The sequence below is a fragment of the Quercus lobata genome, chromosome 12, assembly GCF_001633185.2.
Source record: "Quercus lobata isolate SW786 chromosome 12, ValleyOak3.0 Primary Assembly, whole genome shotgun sequence".
NCBI classification, from domain to species: Eukaryota; Viridiplantae; Streptophyta; class Magnoliopsida; order Fagales; family Fagaceae; genus Quercus; species Quercus lobata.
Genome location: NC_044915.1, coordinates 979,012 through 1,002,616, shown reverse-complemented (window position 1 = coordinate 1,002,616; position 23,605 = coordinate 979,012). Strand labels below are relative to the sequence as shown.

General features: G+C 35.2%; 1 protein-coding gene across 1 annotated transcript; it reads right to left on the bottom strand.

Annotated features, from left to right (window-relative positions):
* Positions 1 to 405: 405 nt before the first annotated feature.
* LOC115970968 (protein ENHANCED DISEASE RESISTANCE 2) lies at positions 406 to 23,368 on the bottom strand. Its single transcript, XM_031090610.1, has 22 exons — positions 22,755 to 23,368; positions 22,541 to 22,615; positions 22,349 to 22,402; positions 21,830 to 21,895; positions 21,471 to 21,574; positions 20,691 to 20,758; positions 20,487 to 20,603; positions 20,278 to 20,318; positions 20,085 to 20,185; positions 15,318 to 15,413; positions 14,363 to 14,427; positions 14,203 to 14,274; positions 13,920 to 14,075; positions 9,700 to 9,935; positions 9,583 to 9,622; positions 9,303 to 9,457; positions 9,092 to 9,193; positions 6,346 to 6,390; positions 6,103 to 6,243; positions 2,651 to 2,746; positions 2,415 to 2,516; positions 406 to 795 (listed from the first exon to the last, which is right to left on the bottom strand). Exons 1-22 carry the CDS (start codon positions 22,899 to 22,901, stop codon positions 688 to 690), a joined length of 2,187 nt encoding a protein of 728 aa, XP_030946470.1. The 5' UTR covers positions 22,902 to 23,368; the 3' UTR covers positions 406 to 687.
* Between the last annotated feature and the right edge of the window lie 237 nt (positions 23,369 to 23,605).

Here is a 23,605-nt window from a genome sequence, read left to right as displayed (position 1 = left end):
CTAAAAGGAACCACTGATAAAGAACTGAGAAAAGGTGAATGAGCCCAAGTGTCTCTAGCTTTTGAACACTCCCAAAACAGATGATAAAAAGATTCTGCACATAACCCACAAAATGAAAGAATAATACTACTGAAAAAAAAAAAAACCACCACCAATCCAACTACACGTTTTTATCGGCTCAAAAGTATAACAAAACTAAAATTGACTCACTGCCTTTTCTATTCATATCGATATCTTAAAGTAGGAATTAGATCCAGAGACAAAAGGGAAAAGGTGTGGCGCTATAAACGATGAAATTAACTAAACACACCTCAAAGGCTCAAAACACCTTAAATTCACATAAATTTCCATGTCACAAACAGTTCTCGTGGGTGGGAGTGTGTGTTAAAAAAAAAAAAAAAAAAAAAAAAAAAAAAAAAAAAAAAAAAAAACAGGAATTATAACTCAGTAAAGAGAAATAATGACAAACCAATTTACCCCATCCTGTAATCTTATTTAATACCGTACGTAGAAAAAACCCTGCTTCTGTTTTTACTATTTTATACAAAAATCAATTGGAAAACGTTGACAAACATACATTCTGCTAATCACAATAAGGCAACTAATGGGAAATGAAATACATTTTTATATCTGAACAAATGATTTTGAAAAATTCAATACAGGTCAATCTTCTCTATTCTTGGGTTGTCATGATGGATCTAGATCCAGCTTGGGGACTATAGCAGATGAAAGCTCTATATGAGAAACACGGACAGCACCAATCAGCCGCTCCGGCAATTCATCAGTAGTATTTGCCTGTCAATTAAAACAGTCATTTAACCATTTCTTTAGCTCTAGATTAATATAATAAATTGTATCAAGCCCTGAAAGGCAGAAGTCAGTTGAATCACATGTTAGTGTCACCTCTCTCACATCACCTCAGTGATCAAACACGCCTATAAGATTATCATATCAACTTTTTGGACATTAAAAAGAATATTTATAAATCTATCCTGTTTTAAATTCAATTATTGCCTCTGAAGTTGAATTTAAAAATAGAATTCAAAAGGCCATTCCTTTCGAGTGAGAGTGTGCTCTTCTTCAAAGGAAAGAAATATTTTCAATTTAAAAAATTAATGGCTAATTTATTGATAAATATTTATCATAGATTATACTGGAACATCATATCATAAGGAATTACATTATATGACTTTCCTTCACCATAGGTCACTATAATTACTATTAAAATTAGAAATTAATTTGCTCAATTGCCAAATTTCAAAAGATTTAGCATACTACTACAATCAAAACTCTAACTAGAGTTTTAAGAAATTTATACAAGTTTCATTATTTATTTTATATTATTTTAATCATCTACCATAATTTTTTGTTTTGATAAAACTAAGTGCTTCTTCCATTTAACTTAACTGCATATTTTTAATATAAAAAAAATTAAAAAAAAAAACTATTTACTAAGCTTTAAATTTTGATAATATTAGAAAAGTTTTATTAATCTGCACATTGCATAAACATACTGCTAGTAATAGATTATAACTGTAATGTAAATCTAATGTTAAATAAACAGAGTTTGCTATCGAGCATTTTACAGGCAGCATCAGTGTGCTCACATGACAAATTTATAAAGTTAGGCATGTTATAATACTCAGCCCATAGTCAACAAAAATTGAGGATAAAGTTTAATGAGTAAAACTAAAATTGAAGACAAAAGGATTCCAAAAGCATGCAAGCCTAACAAATTTATAAAGTTAGGCCTTCTTAGACTGGTATTTATACTTCCCCTGGATTAATCATCTAGCTCATAATAATAAATTAGAACATGAGGGAGATATTGTAGGACTAAAGGATTTCAAAAGCATGAAAGTCTTTGTCCATGAGTGAGTTCCAAAGAAAGCTCTAAAAAGAGAAATCCATTGTGCTTCCTTTCATTTTTAATATCCACATAAAAAATTAAAACTCTTAAAACAAAAAATTTGTAATTTTTCTTGATTCAATTTGTCTTTCCTTCATATAGTTGAATGCTTGTAGCTTCTCTTTTAGCCTCAATAGACGTAAGGGTGTCGTACGAATTTGGATTGGTTGGGTGGTCAAACTTCAGAAGAAGTCCATTTAATAACCAAGTTTAACCCAACTAACCCACCTATACCAATAATAGTGGAAGCTCCAAAAAGGATTAAACTAGTACACTATTTTTATACCAAGTGTCCCAAATAAGATATCAAATCCAATATAGTTTTTTACCAAGTGTTTTCCCAATAATTCATTTAACTTTAGTGGCCAGCTACCATATGAAATGTTGCACTTAATTAAACCACATTGATTGCTCAAATGTATAAGTGTGACGATATAAGACTTCAGAGGCAGTCTCCCCTGGTAAACTAAAAGCTGAGATAATATCATCATTAAAATAACCATACCTGTACAAGAAAAGCCATGTCTACCACCAATGTTGTAATTACACCAACTACAAGACCCAAAACTCCATTGGCAACAGTTGAAGAACCAATGTCAACATCAATCTACAGAAGATTAACAATGTTCAACCATATCAATAAAAATAAAAGTTTAAGATAAGCTTCACTATTAAATCACTCATTTAAAAACTAGCCAAAAAGAATTTAACTATGTATTAAAGACATTGAAGGAGCTTTACTTCCAAGTACTTAGGACCACGGATATAGTTACAATCAACTGCTTTTCCCAATAGACAGGGGGTGCTCCCAACACTCTGCCGCACAATCCATGAGCCCTGCATGATTCAACACATGAGATAACAAAGAGTTAGGTTTTCTTTCTTTTTTTGATAGGTCAATAAGGAAGAAAAAGGAAAGAAACAAAAAGCAGACACAAGAGCCCTAGAAAGGACTAAAGGAAAAGCAATTTCTTATATAAGTGAAAATTAAATTTTGTCGATTTGAAAAAATAAGGGGATAAAAATAAAAAAGCAATCCCTGAAAACTGCAGAAAAAATTATCATCACTGAAGATTGTCCTGCCGTGTGCATATACATGGTACAGGGGAAACAAAAACGCATCAAACAATTTAGAGGTCGCATGGAATGACTTAAAAGCATATGGTAATCCAATGGTCAGGCCACTCCACTGGTTTAATTGTTTTTGCTGGAATTGAGCTACGTTTGAGAGCTAAAAATGGATACCAACAAGAGCCAACTTGAAGTGATAAAAAGTAAATTTACTCCATATTAATAAGCATAGCATTTTGAATGCAAAATAGTACACAACTACTTATGTAGGCAATTCCTCTTATTTCATGTTTTTATTTATTTTTTATTGTTAAGTTACACATCTAAAGGGTTTTGAACCTACAATCTCACCCCCTCCCCCATTCTTGTGGGAAGAGAAAGCTGAGCTAGAGCTTGTTGGCCAGGTACCTTGCTGTTAAGCATTTAAGCAAACTGAAGAAGTTATATAACTGAATTACAATTAATCTAGTTAAAAATGTAAATGGTGTCAAGAATAATAAACAACAATGGCCCACAACAGTCATCTCCATTCAGATAAGACACGGGAAACGGCACGAGCAGAGCTCTCCTTAAACACCTCTCCCCCACCCCCCACCCCCAACCCCCCCCAAAAAAAAAAAAACCAAAAAAAACATTCATGGTTTAGGTTGAACTTCATTTGAGTTTAAGGCAAGGGGCTAGGATTTGGCTTTGGATGATAGATGCACCATTGCACCTTTGACAGCTTCAAATTTTTAGTCTTTAAGAAGTGTCCAAAATCCAAAATTGTGTGTACGTGAATTAATGCATGTAATTCACAGGCCACCTACAATATTAATTATATAAATTTTTTTTTTTTTTTTTACAAAAATCATGAGTAAAAACTTTACAGTTAGCCTCTTAAAAATATAAATTTTAATTAGTGAGTCAATGAAAAAACATGTGTAATAATATATACTTTAAGGTAAAACACGTTTTACTGTCTAACTTTAGCGTCGCTGTCATTTTAGCCCCTTAAGTGTTAAAACTTGCAATTAGCCCTCAAAAGACCAAAATGATAGCAATTCGAAAGTTTACAAGGTTAATTGCAAATTTTGTAACTTAAGGTACCAAATGACAACTATTTGAAAGTCTAAGGGGGCTTAGCAGTGTGTTAAAAGCGTGCTTTAGACTCGCTTAAGCTCAAAGCTCTAAGCCCCAAGCTCTCAACGCTTTGATGGGCAAAAAAATGGCTCATTTAATGAAGGGCGCTTTAGGCACCCCTTTTTAGAGCTTTTTGAAGAAGCACAAAGCACACCTAGGCACGCTTTTTTATTTTATTGCTAAAAAAGATATGGATCATCAAAATTAATTGCTTGATCTTGAAAGAAATGACATGGACCAATGATTTACTACACAACCACTATCCTTATGTGAGTTGTATTACACAAACAAATTTTTTATTTACATGTCATAAGATACAAACAAGGTTAATATAAAATTCTTGTGGTTTTTGGTCTTTGACTTTTAGATGTATGTTGATTGAACCAAATACATCATTTGATGATAACTATCATGATTATGTACTTTTATAAAGCACAAGAGAATTATATAAAATATTATGCTTAAACTTTCTACGACTAGATTATTATGATATTGAGCATTGAAAATTGTTTCAATTTACTATAAAAAATTTTAAGAATTTAAATAACTTAGGTAAAATTTGAACTTAAAAACATTATACAATTGCACATACCTAATAGGTAAAGTATACAAATTTTGAGTTATTATTATTTTTTATTGAATGTTACGAATATTTCTATTAGAAGTTATGAGATATTACATTTGGAAACTATGCACTTTACTTCAATCAGGTGCACACGCTTGTACTTGCGCATAGGCTCTTGGAGCCTATGTGCTTAATTGCGCTTGACACTTTTACCAACATTAGGGCTGAGGTGCAAATTTTGAAACTTGAGAGACCAAAATGATAGCTACATCAAAGTTAGTAGGATTAAAATTTAATTAGTGTAATATCCTTAAAGTGGATGTGCCATGATACAACAGCGTCTCCCTCTTGGAGAATCAGGTTTTTATGCTCTGATTTGAGGTCCTTTTCGTCTGGTTATAGTAATGTAGCTGTTAGATGGGTGCCTAGGATCTGTAATGAGGCTGCCCACATTTTAGCCAAGTGGTCTTTGTTTTGCAATTTTTATGGCTCTTTTGATGTCAGCTTTAGCCCGGACTGTTTCTCCTCTGCTCTGTTTAGAGAGTCCAGTGGCTTGTTGTAGTTTGTTTCCTTCTTAATAAAAGTTTCTGATTATCAAAAAAAAGGATGTGCCATGATACAACAAACATTTATACAAATCCCTGATGATAAGCTTTGTCACCAAGACTTTATAAACTTTTATATGTGATGCCTTTCAGTTTCAGATTGAAAACAGAAATTATATTCATAAAACAACAAGGCAGTAGCCATGGTACAAGAGAAGTATACAAGAATTAGGTAAAAGGAAAATATAAATACAAAACTAAAATCTAAATTTACATAACTCCATGAAATTAAAGAAAGACAAAAAAGTCAATCCCCTAACACCTTCAGCCAATCAACAAGTGATCTTGGAATCAATATCTTAAAATTCAAGTATTGACTATTGAGAGATCACACAATCAAACATCTTAGCATTATTAGTGTTAAAATTATGATTAAATGATTAAATTCGCAATTTCCTAACAGTTTAAGCTATTGGGACAATCATTAATTTATCATAGTATCAGAGCAAGAGATTCTGAGTTCGAATCCTGTCTCCACTCTATCTCCCATTTAAAATGTTAAAAATCCTACATATTGGGCCCCATTTATTAAGGGGGAGTTTAGGCCCACACGGGAAAGAAAGTGTTAGAATTACGATTAAATGATTAAATTCACAATTTCCTAACAACTTAAACTTGCTTTTGGGACAACTTGTAATTTATCAATTAGCTAGCCAATATTTAAAGAGTCCTTGGGAATTAAACATCTTAGCATTATTATCCACATGGCATGCTTGCATAAAATCTATGCCTGCATAGAGGCATGAGTGTGATAGAGTGCATGAAAGGATGTTTCTAGAGAACGCAATCCCCAAGAGGAGCACAATAGAACTGAAAATGAAACGAAATACCTTGGGAACTGATGGGATGAGCTTCAGCCTACTATTACGGAATTCATCATCACCATCAACAAATCTTTGCAAGAGTGATCCAGGAACCAACTCCTTTGTCACAAAATAAAATACCATACTATAGTGTGTTGATGCAGGTACCTGTAAGATTAAAGCATTTATTCAACTGCAAACTCCCAATACATTTAAGCATAAAAGTCACAACAAGCTGAATGAAAATTTATGATAAAAAAATCAACTTACTTGCAAATTTACAATGAAAGAGAAAAGCCCTTTTTCCAAGGCAACCTATAACAATGTTTGAAAACAAGAAACATCAATAGAGCCTATTCAAGAATTAACAACAAATAAATTGTAGTTGAAATCAAATGGATTGATCACTTAATCAAGTTTTCAATTTTTTTTTTTTTTTTGCTGAAATTTAAGCATGCATAACTATAAATTGAACCATATCATCTTGGTCTAGTAATGACTCAATTCCCCAAAGTTCATGAGAAACATCCAAGTGCAAGTAGAACAAAATAAAATAATCCACACCTGTTGTCAATTCCCCATATATTAAAGTGGTAGTGCAATAATGACTATACTATAGTATCATGCCTGATGACGTTTTAGAAATATTCCAGTCAATAAAATCTTTATTCGACTTCACACGTCATTGAGAAAGGAAAGTACACACACATGAGACCACATGGTTGTACCTAGTGCACAAAACTCCCACTTTTGCAGGGAATGGGAGAGGTTATGGTAGGCAGCCATGCTCCCAAATTTTTTTGGAGAGGCTGATTCCCAAACTAAAACTAGAGACCTGTCTCTTTTGGTGGAAGGCACTCGCCATAGTACCAACACCTGTCCTCTGATTTTGCAGATGTTCAATCCAAAACCTCACCCTCCACCTTGATCTTACAAGATGAGAGAAGGTGATGTAGAATCTTTAGTAATTTAGCACTAAATTAGATTTCTTAATGAGATCTTGAAGGATTCTTAAATGGGGTCTGAGGTTTAAGGGTTTGGGTAATAAAAAGATTGGATCTTGAACATGTTTGATAGTTGTTCAGTGTTACAACAGGTGAATAGAATGAGAAATAAAGAAAGATAAAATAGTAGGCAATCTCACCTTACTAAGCAACCACAAGAAGAAGGCAATGACACTTGAATAAGTTGTTGGAATTTTATTAAAATAATCCCACTATGAATGTTATCAACTATAATAGATCCTTTATATAGGTTATTGCTAAATCCTTTCCTAAGAGGATTGGGTCTCTAATATAACCTATTCCTAGAAAGACTAGGATTACCTTTTTTTTTTCATTTTATGTTTTAGAAACTAGGGTATCCAAACCTCTTTGAGTATCATAATAACAAAGGAAAAGTTCTTAAGAACTTCTAAATCAAAAAGGACTCAATTTAACTATCGAATTACAAAAAATTTAAAAAAATAAATAAAATAAATAAAATAAAATTTAAAAAAAAAAAAACTCAATTTAACTTGGACTAATTGAACAAGCTCCCAAGAGAGCTCTCCATCATCCAAAATATCCCAAATAGATGTTTGAGCACTAAAACCAACTTTCCCTAGTCACTTATAAGTATTCAGAGGGAGCTGTCAATTAGGCTCCCCATCATCTCTCCCCAACTTGTAAAATCTTTGACGCTTGCAAGGAAAAAAAGGGAATGAAAACACTCATAAAGGTCACCATTGATACCTAGAAACTCATTAGCACTAATCCAAGTAGACTCTGAGATAGGAGAATTCTTCCATTTAACCAAATATTTCTGGTTCCAACCATCTCTTATTGATACAATTTATTTATTTATTATTAATTTTTTTTTTTATAAATAACGAAGGTTCGTTAATCAAAATACCCAAGTACACTGGTAGTGTACATGGATAGGAGTACATCAAGTTCGTAAATTAGAATGATCAAGCATAACAAAAACATTAGAACAAGAAAAAGAAGTAAAAACAGTACTCCAATCAAACAAAGAGTGGAGGAGGAGAGATTTAATCTCGAGAATCGACCGTTCCTTTCCCTCAAAGCATCTACCGTTCCTTTCTCGCCAAAGACACCATAAAACACAATGTTGGACAGCCCTCCACAAATCTATGTTGCGATGTCTACCAAACATCTTTGATTTTTTTTTTTTTTTTTTTTATCTATCAAAAAAAAAAAAAAAAAACATCTTTGATTTTTTCCTTTATGTTAGGGGAATGCTAAATTTCTTCCTTTACGTTAGAGGTTGGGGACAACCTAATTACAACAGCATGTGCCTCATACTCATTAACATAATGTTTAGTATAAAAAGTTAAATCTTCAACATTAAACACATTTCTAATGCCCATGTCTTATTGTAACTCAAGGACATAAGCATTAGAACTTATCTTCTCCAATATCCTGTATGGACCAGCATTCTTGGATATTGGATTGGTGCTTTTTGTAACCATTACCATATCTCCTTGAAAATCAACAAAGCATTTTTTGAATATCATGCATTTTAGTGAGCGTTAATCTAAGGAACAAAAAATTCACTATGTTTAGTAAATTGTTAAATTGTGTTTTTACTACTTACCCATTTAATTTTATTTTAGATATTATTGGTTAATTAAGTTATTAGTATTTTATTTTATTTCCTAAAGTCATGGTTATTTTTGTAATTCAATAATTGGTCATTGACTCAAGTCAATTAGGATTAGTCATAATAGTCTACATAAGCAAGCTATTGCACTCTTATGGAAACAAGTTCATGATGAATAATTTCAGTTGGAATTTATTCCAATTGCTTGATGCCAACTCTAGTCAACTCTTAAGTGTTGATTCCTAAGGCAAATTTCTTAGGAGAATTTTGTGCTGCATTAGTTTTCATATCAAGCTTGCTCTACATCATACTCAGTACTCACAAACAACGATACATTTAAACAAGGTAGTGTATATATTCAATCCACTGCAAAATAGTATACAACCAAACAATGTTTAGCTTCTAAACTTACTTGTGCTGCACATCCTTGACGCCTAGCAACATGGTCGATTCTTTTTGTGTCCTTGAACCAATCTACAGCTACAAGATCCATTAGATGTTTTCCTGCAGGAATCTTCAAATACATATTTGACAACAATTGGTTAGAGCAAGGCAAACAAGGTCTTAAAAGTTGAACCACAAAAAACCAATAATCTAACCAATAGCTCAAATTAATAGGAAACCTTTGTTTTATCATAACAAAAATGCTTGCTTCGGACTCTAAAGTTGTTTGCATCTGAAATCGTCCAGCAATCACGAGCTTTATCACGATCATCACGCCGGAGGTTTCCCGAGAAACAGGACAAATCAATTTGGTCCACTGGTTCTTCTTCCAAGGCTTCAATTCAAGAAAAATATTGTGATCAGATCTTCCACTTAGTTCCATATCTATATATCTGCTACAATATTTTTTTCTTTCTAACAAAAAAAAAAAAAAAAACAAAAGAACTAGTGATCATCTACCTGTTCTCTTGATATCACTCTCAAGCCCAGGCGTGTCTGACTGAAAAATGGGAATAACTTACATTCAGACTTCAGAGAGAGAATAAAGAAAATACCAGGCATTTGAGCAAATCAAACCTCTTGTTCAGCCTCAGCTATTTGAAATTCCTCATCGTCATCAGAGTATTCATCCATCATCACTGAATTTCTGTTTACACCATTTATTTGATCAGTAGGTGCACTAGGATGAAGGGAAGATTCATGCAGCTTCCCACCCTTCTTTGAGGATACAGAAGCTGATGTCATATTAACCATAACAGGGATTCTTGGAGCAGCATTCCTCTCATCTGTCTGAGCAAACCATTCACGCAGTCCTACCACAAACAAGATTTTAAGCAGGAAAGGGAAAAAAACACAAAAGATCAGTAGTAATACAAAAAAGTGGCAGCAATCTGCTGAAGAGTGCACTTAAATTGAAACAAAGATGAAAGAGAAAAGAAAATCCCTTTTTTTATAAGTAAAAGAGATACAAAGTCCTTAAAATGTTTTTTTTTTTTTTTTTTGGATAAATAATGAAATTGTATTAATTAAAATTCCAGATACACTGGGGGGTGTACATGGGTAGCAGTACATCAAACTCTGAAATTACAAACAAAGTCTTTAAAATGTTACAAACATTCTCTCTTATTAGTAAATTACACATGCACCAATGGCCTTTGACCACCTCACCATCCATCCATTCTTGTGGGAAGAGAAAAATGCCTTTTGAGCCGACGCTCATTCACAAAAAAGTAACAAATTTTAACACACCCCCCCCCCCCCCCCCCCCCCCCGAGGCAGTTGGGGCCGTGCACGCGTTCATGTCTTCTTTTGTATCATTGCTGAAATTTAATGGCTAGAACATAGTAAAAAAAATATAACTATATATATATAGAGAGTTTCTAATTGGGAAAAGTAATAGTAAAGATTTGAGGATGCAACAAAGGGGAAAACCCAAGATCTGGGTTGCTGTTCCAGGGCTGTGAACATTAACCACATGGATGGGAGGCTTAGGGTTTTGAAATTTGGATTTTAGGGTTTAAAAGGTGAAAAATCCATGTGTTACTTAGCCAGAAAAAAATAGGTGCATGTCCATGTGATGGCAGAATCATAACATGGTTAAAGAAAGGATATTCTCTTTGGAAGCCTAAGGACAAGGCAAAGCCCAAGAATAAGTGTCTATGGTAGTTAATTAAGTTTTAATATTTTATTTGGTTATTCTTAAGTCAAGGGTATTTTAGTAATTTTACAATTGTTGAGTATGGGCCATAGTTATAGGTCATAGGTTTTATTAACGAGTCTTATTTAATTATGGGTCATTATGTATGGGCTTTGGTTTAATTTATTAGGGTTAAATAGTAGTCTTTGTACTATTAGGAATCCTAATACTACCTAGTGCAAGTAAAAGTCTTTATATATATAGGGTGCTCAATGTATTAAAGGGGTAGAATGAGTTGATTAATAAAATTGAGTGTTTTGAGCAATAGGCTTGTTGGCCTTTTTTGTTTCTTCTCTTTCTCTCTTCTTTCTTTCTAGGGTTACTGTTCACACAACCCCTAAACAGCCTTAACTTCTCTCTAATTCTTCTTCTTTCCTAACCCTAAACCCACCACAACTAAATGTAGACAAATCCCTAAATTTTTCCTGCATCACCATGTGTGCATCATACATAGGACTTCCTTGGAAGAAGGTTGTATCACACAAACCTCAAATAAAGCTTCATAGCCTCTAAATTTTTTATTAAAAAAAATGTATTCTTCTCCTCGAATTGAGTGTATTACATCCATAATTTTCTTTGAAGCTATCATAGGACCGAAAGTAAATGTTGGCAAGAGTGAGATTGTGCCGGTTGGTGAGGTTGGGAACTTGGATGCTTTAGCTCATATCTTATGTTGTAAGGTAGGCTGTTTACCCATGTCTTATTTGGGGATGCCGTTGGGGGCACATTATAAGGATTCCTCAATTTGGAACCCTATCATTGAAAGGATGGAAAAAAAGCTTGCAGGTTGGAAGCAGTTATATTTGTCAAAAGGAGGTAGACTTACTTTATTGAAGAGTACTTTATCAAGTCTCCCTACTTATTATTTATCTTTGTTCACTATCCCACAACATGTGGCGAACAGATTAGAGAAAATTCAGAGGGATTTCCTTTGGGGGAGATCTAATGAGGTCTTTAAATTCTCACTTGTTGCTTGGGAGAAAGTTGTATGGCCAGTGGAGTCTGGTGGCTTGGGGATCCGGAAAATTGGGCTGTTTAACCAAGCTTTGCTTGGGAAGTGGCTCTGGAGATTTGGAAATGAGGTCACACGGTTATGGAGGCAGGTTATAGCTTCCAAATATGGGGAGGCCAGTGAGGGATGGTGTACTAGAGTTGTTAGAGGGACTCATGGTTGTGGTATGTGGAAGAACATTAGGAAGGGGGCTGAGAGTTTCTTTGGTCATGTGTTGTATGCGGCAGGAGAGGGTTTTCGTATCAGATTCTGGCACGACCCTTGGAGTAGCCCTACTGCCTTGAAAGATTTATATCCAGCACTGTTTGCTATTGCGGTGAAGAAGGAAGCTATGATTTCAGAAATGGTTGATTATGATTCGGATGGGGGTGGTAGAAGCTGGAACTTATGTTTCCGTCGTGCATTTCAAGACTGGGAGACAGGGATCTTTTATGATTTCTTTGCGTATATCTCTTCTAAGTTACCTAGGGGGGGTGATGATACCATGATATGGCAATTGAATCGTAGTGGTGTTTTTGATGTGCGCTCTTTCTATAATTCATTGCTAGCAACTCCAGTGGTGTCTTTTCCTTGGAAGAGCATTTGGTGTGTTAAGGTACCTAAAAGGGTGGCTTTCTTCTTATGGACAACTGCCAGGGGTGGGCTTCTTACTATAGACAACCTCATTAAGAAGACATTACCTCTTGTGAATTGGTGCTGCCTTTGTCGATGTGAAGAGGAAACTGTGGATCATTTATTGATCCATTGTAAGTATGCTTATACTTTGTGGACTGAAGTCCTTCGTTCGTTTGGGGTTCAGTGGGTGATGCCGAAGAATGTTGTTTCTTTTCTTACTGCATGGTGGAATTGGTTGGGGAGTCACACTTCAAAAGTGTGGAATATGGTTCCAGCTTGTATTATGAGGTTAATTTGGAAGGAGCGCAATGCCCGTACTTTTGAGGAAACTGAGAGACTTGTAGACTGTGTGAAGTCTTTGCTACTCAGGACTTTGTTTGAGTGGTCCCGGGTTTGGGGGTTTACGCATTGTCACTTTTTGTTTGATTTCCTTATTTCTGTTAGCCTTTCTATTTGATTGGTTTGTATTCTTTTCAATGCAGTGCGTTTACTATCGTAAATTCATTGTGCTTTTTTATCAATAAAACTGTTATTATCTATCAAAAAAAAAATAGATAACTAAAACTTATTCCTAATAAAAATAAATAAAAGTATTCTTCTCCTTGAATTGAGTGTATTGCATCCATAAAAATAGATAACTAAAACATATTCCTAATGAAACTTGGACTTCTAGAAACTTCTAATAGGACTTGGACTTGGCCTTAAATTCATTGGGCTTCACTACTAAACCCAAATTAAATAACTAAACTCAAATAAAACCAAAATTAGACCCAATGGACTATTAGTACAACCCATCCCTATAAACCAGAAAATTACAAATTATTTGGCTCTTAAAATTGAATTAAATAATATTGGCTTCTTGCTGCCTGCATCATGATTTCTAGCTGGAATCTCACCTAGGACAAGAACGAATAGTAAAAGCTAAATTTTATGCAAACTGCAATTCAATTTATACAAAAGAAAAACTTTATGAACAGCAGTTGTTGCGGACTCCAGTTGAACACTGTTGCTATAGTAACAGTGTTAAAAAAAATTGGACTGTCACAGGCTCTTGTATTGTATAGCATGTGAATGCAAAAAAATTTGGCACAAGTTGGAATTGCTGATGGCCTGGGTTTGAAGGGTTGACAAGCAACTATGAACAAAAAAGTTGCAAACCCACATTACCAGTGAATAAGGCATTCCTTTGTATTATTCGTGAGAAACTGGGGATTCTAAATTCTATTGAAGTTATATTATTTTTTTAATACAAAAACTTTAATAGTTTAGATGCTGACAGAACCAAAGAAAACCCAGAATCCAACAATAATCACCCAAATTCCAACCCCACAATCACAAATTCCTTTCACACCTCCCCTCAATAGCCAAAGCAGAGAGAAGTTAGATATAAACATAACAAAGACATTGAAAAATGATAACAACATGCAATAACACTCCAAATTTTACAAATTAAAAGCAGGGGAAGGAACTCACCAGCGACACTATTTAACATTTGAAGGAGACAGTGTTGCTGAAATGATGATACATAACCTACACCCCATCCTTTCAGATCAATCTGCATAAGATGCTGTACCTGTGCCCTTGGTCTCCCATTTCGAGGTTTTAAAGGCGAAATGTTGTATCCTCCACCTGGGAAAGTTCAAATACATAATGTTATACATGGTTCAATATAGAGAACGAAACAAATGGTTTCCATCTCTTAAATTCTTAGTAATTATGCCTCAGGCATAAGCAAAGAAGATAACAAGGAACTTACTCTCAATATGTGCCCGTACATATCCTGGCTGTGGACCACAGTTCTCATGCTCCCTAGAACGAAATAAGACAACTGCAAAACAAGAAGAAAGCAAACGTGAAATTTTCTAATAAAAGAAATGATAGTGACCAAATAAGAGGTAAAAAACCAGAACACTTACCATAACTTCCATCATCATTTCGGCGCCAATATCGCACATAACAAAGATCACGAGGCCACACAAACCTGCAACAGCATGGATTGGTAGGTACAGTTAAAGAGATATTATGCATACGATTTTAGAAAGGAAGGAGGAAGCTTTCTTCCTGACAACTGAAACGACTAAAACTTAAAACTACAACAAAAAAAATTTTATGATATGACATTTAAAAGGAAAAAAAAAAAAACTTATCCTTGAACAAAGAGTCAAAGACAAATAATTAAAACAACAGGTCTTCAAAATTAATTATGAAATTATAATAGATAGAAAGTCCTCTAGAAGACGTACAAGAGGGGGGGGAAAGCATTTTTAAAGTAGTTCTCAAGGATAAGAATGCAAAAGAGCCCAGTTAATCCAAACATTCAACCTAGACAAAAACAAATTAACAAAATGATGTTCCTAAAGCACTAGCTGAAGTTAAAAACATGGACTAGGAACAACTTTTAGAGAGAATTATGACATTTTCCATACAGTATAATGAATTCTTTTATATAGGGGGAGGGGCGCTGGTTGGATTCAAACCCTAGTGCCCAGGCACCACAAGAGGTGGTGGAACCACTGGGAGTATCCCTCAAACTCCCAACTCCAATGAGCAACCTCTCTAGTTAGCAATCTTCAAATAAAACACTAATAGCAAACTACTCATGACTATAACAATGCATATTAGGTATATCCCCACAACACACACAAATACCATTATTTTGGGGGTGTAAAAAAATTTGTAACACAACGAAATAAACTTGCAGAGATTAGAACACATCCAGATGCTCACTTTATGATCAGTTGGGAAGCTGTAATTGGGTAAGCAAAGGAGCACCAGGATTTGATAATTTTTCTTCAAAAATCTATTAACTCATGCTTGCAGTAATATAAAAATTATATAAATTCTAACGCATTAATTTGGAGAGAACATTACATCGGAAACCAGTCCAACTGAAGTCTGTGATAAAGTAATGCCGTATGTCCATCTACCTCCTCAACTAAACTACCATACTGGAAACTGCAATCCCACCTGTACAACGCATGGAAAGGGAGGAAAAAAACAACACACTTTAGGAGTACAAACAAGACAAGAAAATTATATTTTAAACATGGAATTGGGGCTAAGTCAAAACATTCTGGAGCTTTTTAGATCCACAAAGAAAATCTTTTAGAAAAGAAAACAGAGTAATTCAAATGCTCTAAAGCCACATGAGATCACGTTACATGGGCATAGTCATATAGGTGCACACAAGGACAGAAATACATGTCTGAATGTTGTATTAAACACAGACATGAAACACTGAGATTTAAACATAAATATTCAAACACCTTTTACAACAGAAGCCAATCACCAAAATATTCCAATTAAATAGCAAATGAAGACCGCCAATAACAAAATGAAGCAACAAAAGATCCAAAATAGAATAAAATGCAAGTCATGCGTAATAAAGCTTTTAAAGTTGAAAAAATATATCAGTTTAAACTATTTTGAATTACCTCTGAGAGTCTGAGTACCACATGTGCAAACTAATCTATATTCCATTCTACAACATCTGCATATGAGTTTATTATCCTAGAAATTTTTTTTTTTGATAAGTAAGAAAGAAATATATTAAAAGCTACCTCATGAAAACACAAGGCAGAACAGAGAATACAGAGAAGGAAACAAACAAAAAAAGGAGAAGAAGAAAAAGAAAACAAACGGAGACAACAACAAGCAAATTAATTACAGAGAAGAGAACTAAGGAACATAGGGATAGAATCACTAGAGGTGAGTCCCCAAGCCCTAGACCAATCAAAAAGAGAGCCACTAAAGTAAGTGAGCAGCTGGTCATCAGACTTGTCCCTATCCTCAAACGTACGCCAATTACGCTCCCTCCAAATACACCACATTAGGCACAACGGAGCTAGATGCCAAACGCCAGAAGAATGCTTTCCAAACCAACTCCACCAACCTAAAAGCATATCTGCAACTGATCTTGGCAAAACCCAAGAAATCCCAAAGGATCTAAAAACCATGCTCCACAACAGATAAGCTTTGTCACAATGGAGAAGCAAATGATTCACCGACTCCCCATTACAACGGCACAAAATGCACCAATCTACAAAATCGAATCCTCTATACCGCAAAATATCCCCTGTAAGAATCTTCTCCCAAGCCGCAGTCCAAACAAAGAAGGAGACGTGAGTAGGAGCCTTAGCCTTCCAAATACCTTTCCAAGGAAAGGTAATAGGCAGGGAGCTTCGGAGCTTATTGTAGAACGAGCGGATGTCAAAAACCCCTTTCTTCGTCAATTTCCAAACCATGCGGTCTCCTTGCTCAGATTGAGGTAAGTTAGAACCCATGATTTGAAGGAAGTCATCCACCACACCCGTCTCCCAATCATTTGGATTCCTAAGTAAAAGAACCTTCCAACTTCTCCGAGCCTCAGTCCCCAAACGTTCAAGAGACGAGGCCACCGAAGCCTCTCTATTAGAAGCAATCCCGTACATCACCGGGAAAGAAAGATGGAGTGGTGAGTCCCCACACCACTAGTCCGTCCAAAGCTTCACTCTATCCCCCACCCCTACCTCAAACCGGATGTGTTTGCTAAACACCTCCCATCCTTTTCGGATACTTCTCCATAAGCCACACCCATGAACACCCCTGCCCAGTTTGGAAGACCAACCCCCCCACTCTTCCCCAAACTTCAGAGCCACCACCCTCCTCCAAAGACAAGTCTCCTCAACCCCAAACCGCCATAGCCATTTTCCTAGTAAAGCTTTGTTAAAAGTAGATAACTTCCTTATACCCAAACCACCATTAACCTTAGGAGCACACACCTTATCCCATCCCACCAAATGAAGCTTGGATTCCCCCCACAAGAAGTCCCTCTGAATCTTCTCAATCTTATTAGCCACATGCGAAGGGATGGTAAAAAAAGAATTGTAGACAAAAAAGAAATCCAAACAACATAATTTAACATTGTAGACAACCCCTAATCATATAGATCAATGCATATGACAGCCCTCTAGTTCACAGATCAGCATATGATTTAAAAGAAAACACTTGGGGTGTAAACTACCTATGACATTGAAAAACAAAGGATAATAAAGATCTTGTATGCAACCCCCTAAAGAGATTTCAAGCTTCCAAAACAAACCCCCTAAGGAATTGCTTCCTGCAGTTATTTTCTATCGTCAAGACATCAGGTCCATGCAATTTTGGCTGGTTTAATCTCAATGGATCAACAATTTTCAGTAGCTATTGACAGTGTAGTAAATGCCATTTGGGGGAAAATCCCTTAATCATGAACTAATTTCTAAAGGGGATTATCAATCACTAAGAATAAGCATGAGGTAGTATTTGGACAACCTATAAGAAAATGGCATACTTGATTGCTAGTCAATTTTTTAAAGACACAATTGCTAGTCATTATAACTAATTCTTGTGCTTCCTCATTTTAGTCTGAAAGGCATCAGAGAAAGATGTGGTCATGCATCTCAAAAGTACTTGCAACCATGGAACATGACTTGGGCAATAAATATTACAGCAAGTCTTCCTTGTACATGAGGAAGGCAGGAGATTTATGATACGATGAGTGTTAAGATCATAATGAGGTAATCTGGCATAGTCCTCAGAAAACTAATTAAAATAGAAGCACACGGACCAACAATGAAATTTCCAAAAAAAAAAAAAAAAAAAAAGACGCTTGATCTTCAATATAATGCATGCTTCAACATATAGGAAGTGACAGATGATGTTAAGCCAAGAGCCTTGTAACTCAATTAGCAATTCCTAGTGTTTCCAACAGACACCTAGGGTTCAAATCTCCCTTCTCCAACTATCGAATTCTAAAAATAAATAAAAAATTTGTTTGATAAATAAAAAATAAAAGTGACAAAAGGATGTTAGTTGTGATTGCACAACTGTGGCAATTAAGGCTCTGTTTGTTTTAGTGGAAAGTATTTTCTGCATATCCGGGTGTTCGGTACAATAAAAATCGCAAGCCAAGATGATATATTTTCTATGATCTATAGAAAACAAACTCAATAGAGTGGAAACATTTCACAAGAATGTCACATACTCAACAAATCACCACAAATAATCTCCAAACCATGAGAATTTCTCTCCATAGACTGACAATTGACCACCATTGAATTTTTTTAATCAAGTCAATTATTTTCTCATTCAATTGGTCACGTAAATTCAGAATTTGGGATCTGTTTTGATCTGAGGCTCCTAAATGGCCCAAAAAAATAGACATTGTTTTCCAATTTAGGGTTCCATGAATGAAAGTTTTTGTTCAAATAATTATTTGAAATTACAAAAAATGTAAATGATTTTTCATCCGAGTCAACAACAGAAAATGTTTTCTATCTCATTTTCAGAGTCACAACTAAACAGAGGAAAATGGGTCAACTTTCCATAAAATGCTTTCTAAACAAAAAGAGATTAGCCAAGAGGTGAAAAGTATAATCCAAGAAAAGTAACCAAGACTGGTTAACCAATAGAAGATCAAATTTATCCCAAAGAGAGGAATAAAGCATATAATAAGATGAAAGCCTGCCCACAAAAAGTAATTTAATTTTCCAAACAATATGGTTAACTTGAAAAGCAACAATTTCAACGACCACCAGAAATACTGTTTTAAAACCTTCTAGCTTTCAGATAGTCCTTCAAATAGAGTACATAACTCTTTTTTTTTTTTTTTTTTTTGGGTAGTTCTATAGCTACAATGGAGGAGCGGAGATTTGAAACCTCATCTCTGTTGGAAACACCAGGAAATGCCAATTGCGCTACAAGGATTTCCAAACTGCTGCACTTCCACCTTTGCATATTTATTTGCTTTTCCCAATGCCCATAATCTATTTCCATCCTAAACCACCCTTTAAATCAAATCCATAAAGGAGGCAATCAACGCTAACTCCCAATCTTGCACCAATTGGGTAAAAATGACATTCCAATGATATCTATCCCCTGAGAAAGATATTAGCTCTGCCACAATGCAGCTCTTATATGTGGAATGCCATACAACTCTGGGAAATTATCTTTCAGAGGAAGCCCCCCTCACCAAGAATCATGGCAGAATTTAATAGAAGAGCCATCACCCACCTTAAAGCTGACAAAATGATTAAACATATCACACCCCTTCTTGATACTCTTCCAAAGGCAAACCCCATAAGGCCCCTATACATTATTAGAACCCCAACCCCCCACATACTGCCATATTTAGTGTCCGCTACCCGTCCCCTAAAAGCATCCCTCTCCGTTGCATACCACCACAACCACTTCCCCAACAGAGCTTATTAAAAAGGACCAAGTCTCGGATGCCTAATCCCCCATTTTGAAGTGGTCCACAGGCACTCCTCCAACTAACTAGGTGATATTTAAACTCATCTCCCACCCCTCCCCATAGAAAATCCCTTTGTAATTATTCAATACACTGAGCAACACTCATTTTAGACGATAGTATTACTGTACAGGTCTTTATCTCCTACTGCTTGTGAGGGAACCACTAAATGTTCCAACCAAAGTTTTTTATATATTCTTGTATAAATAGCACAAAGGGTCCAGATGTCTAAGTAAATGTTCCTAAACATGAACATGCACACATGCAGGTATAAATAGTGAACTCTTGCTGCATACAACAAGGGCAGTACAGCAATGCGCTTTTAGGGTTATCTGTAAAAGAATTATTTGAAAAGGGAAAACACCTACTCAAACCGTGTCCCATCCATGCTCATAACAAGTTCAAATATTTCTTCACATGTAGCCTCCACAACACCAACAGCTTTCATTGCTCTACTACAGCTTCGTGGCTGCAGAAGGAAAACCATAAGTAATGATCTTGAACTAAAACTACCGAATTATAATCATGTCATGTAAGAGAAAGAAAGAAACAATGCCATACAAGGTAATCAACTTCCAGAAGTTCTTCAAAAATGCGAAGTCCTGTCAATGTTAACAAAAAGAAATCATAAGTGATTCATCTATTTGGCTATGCCATTACATGTTGCATCATACACCAATCATATCACCAAATCCAATTCCTTAAGCAAGTTTTCTAAAAATTTTCATTCTAAGCTAAACTGCTAATAAAGGATGTAAGAAAATACTTGCCGTTTTGGCATTGAAGAAGACGCCAATGCTTTCTAGAAAATGCTTGATTGTTAGTATTATGGTTCGATAATTCTGAGTCTAATTCACGCGTCCAGTCAAACACTGAATCCGGAAGACCTGTGCCACTTATATAAAGATAATGAGATTCAAGTAAAGAATGCATCTACTGGAACAAAAAAAAAAAGAAAAGGATTTAAAGAAAACCATTTCCAATCGTTGTTCTCCGCGACAAATTTGGATTAGAATCATCTTCATCTTCTTGTGCACTGAACCTGCACAAAAGAATCGAAGATTATTATTTATGAAGCAGGGAGAACAAATAAAAATCATGTATTTTATAAGCAATACAAAGTACAAGAGTACAATATTGAATACGGAACAATTTCTCAGTAATGCAATCAAAAACACAACATAAGCTGCATAAACAGTATTAAGGCAACAGATACAAGACAAACCAACATTACCCAATTACACATGAACAAAGCAACATGACAAAAATTAATCTTAGGCCAGAGATAAATTGAATTAAATACAAGATTTTGACTTATCAAAAAAAAAAAGAATTTAATACAAGATTTTAAAAGGAAAAAAGGGAAAAGGTATTTATAAATTAATTACTAGCAAATATCTAAATCTACATCTGTCAAGTCTATGAAACATCTAATATGGGTATATTCAAATCAAGAAACATAAATAATTATGCTAACATTGCACATAAAATGCAGAGAAGCATTTCTCTAATAGCAGTTTAAAGTTTATAACAAAAACAAGTGCAGAAAACAAAGCTAAAATACTAATCTATATCAGTCAAATCTTTTAAACGTTTAATAGAATTGTAACATAATGCAAATACTACACATAAATTTCTTTTTTTTATATAGGTATTAAAAAAATATCACCATTGCCGGGGATCGAAATAAATTTCATCTACTAATAATAACGACTAAAAGAAGAAGAGAAAAGCTAATTTAGTAAAGTACTTACTGACTTTCGCGGTCAGATGATGAAGCAGTCCTCCCATTATCCATCCCAGGTTTATATTCAAAAGAAACATATTTGTTACCGTTTGCAACTTGTGATCCCTGATGCTGCACACATGAACATTCAATGAGTACCATATGCGCCAAAACTTACAATGCAGGAACCATATATTCTTCTGCACATAAATATATAAAAATTTGGTAAACAACAAGTTTTAATGATTCACCAGGGACATTCTTATTTTCACCCAAAAGACGTAATGGGAGCCACAATATCAAAGAGCAGATCAACAACACAGATTAGTTGGAGGTCGAAGCAAGTAAGTTGGAAAATTAAAACCATGAAGTTTGAAAACAACAGACCTGATCAATGGCAAGCTCAATCTTTTCCTTCCAGAGTAATGCCTCCTGGATGTTGAATGCTGCCATCTGGAACAAGAACACGACCCAACGGATATCATCACACAACGACAAAGTACACAAAGCTAGCCAAAAAAATTTCCATAGACCAAAGTGCAATTTAATTGAATTGAAAGGACTGAAAAGGCCTAAGGGGGTCTCTTTTTTTAATTGAACCATATACTTGTGCTGTGCCCACTTTGGTTCTTTTCCTTTATTGATTACATATCCACACAGTAGACCAAGAGCATTGTAGCTCAACTGGCACCTTCTAATGTTTCCAATGGAGACTTCTAGGGTTCAAAATTTCAAATCACCCCACCTCCTATTATCGAATTGTCCAACAACCAAAAAAAAAAAGGGTCCAAGGTTTCTCTAATGACTAATTAAATACTCTCATAACTTAATAAATAAGTGTAAAAAGCACATAAAATAAATGTGTGATTTGTAAAAAGTAATTGACAATGATTATAAACCACAGACCGTAATTCGATGGTGCTTCTCTTTCTTGTTGTAAACACACAAAACGTAAACCATCTGCAGCAACGAATAATAAGTACATAGATTTTCAGTTCGATACTCACAATTATTAACAATACATTGATACAATTCAATATAGTCTATTAGTCATAATCGAGGTGAATTGATTGTGAAATGAAACTGACAACAACTTACATGCCCATGGTGAGTCTTCAACCCTCGATCCTCCACTCTACAGTTTCCATCAATTACCATAGTCTTAATTGGAACCTATATCATGTTTTTCAACAACAACAAAAAATCACTTTTTTTTTCTTTTGTTAAAAGCAAAAAAATCAGAATAAAAAAAAGCAGAGTAAAAAGGTAAATAGAAGAATGAAAAGAGAAGAATGAGAAGAGAAGAGAGTACCTGATTGTCTTGGGGCTTTCGCTTGTAGTAAGCGAGCAAGCGAGACTCGAGCACGAAATAGCGCATGTGGATGAAAGACCTTCCGATCTTTCTCCGACCGTATCGGACCATCCATCCTTCGTATATTACCTTCGACGAAGACGACATCGTTTCGGTTCTTATAATCTCTCTCTCTCGCGGAATCGTTTTATGAGGTGGATTCCGCGAGATCAGATCAGCGCGAGAGAAAGAGAGAGACCTAACAAACCTAACTAAGTGACTTGATCGCTCATTTCTTTTTCTTCTTCTTATTCTTCGTCGCTCACTCAGGAGTCAGGACTAGGATTTCAGATTCCGCAGAATATTGTATTGAATTTCTTTTCCAGGAATCCAAATTCTGATTTTCGTTTTTTACTAAATATAATTCGCAGAAGAAAATCTAGAGAGAGAGAGAGAGAGGTTTTTCTATAATCTTTAATATTTTAATTTGACGTGTCAAGCGGGGATCGGTGACCGACGCCGTATAGGGAGGAAGGGGCGGGGGGATTAGTTAGTTAGACTTATTAGAAGCTAGACTCTAGTAGGACCGCGTGAGGAACTGATTTTTTTTTAATTTTGGGTGAGAGAAAGTGGGGTGGGTGACTACTCGCAAGTCTCACTAGATCCCACGTAAGAAGGGTGAGTGTCCTGGGAAGGTGTGCACCAAGCGGACTGTGTTGATTGATTGGCTGGTGGGGTCTGTGTCTATCTTGGCGCCGTTGTGCTTTCATTTTTTGAATCAATACATGTAACTCCGATTGCCTTTCATTTTTGAACACATTGCTTAAATCTACCGCCTTCCCTAAACCATAATTTTGCATCACCCTAATAGG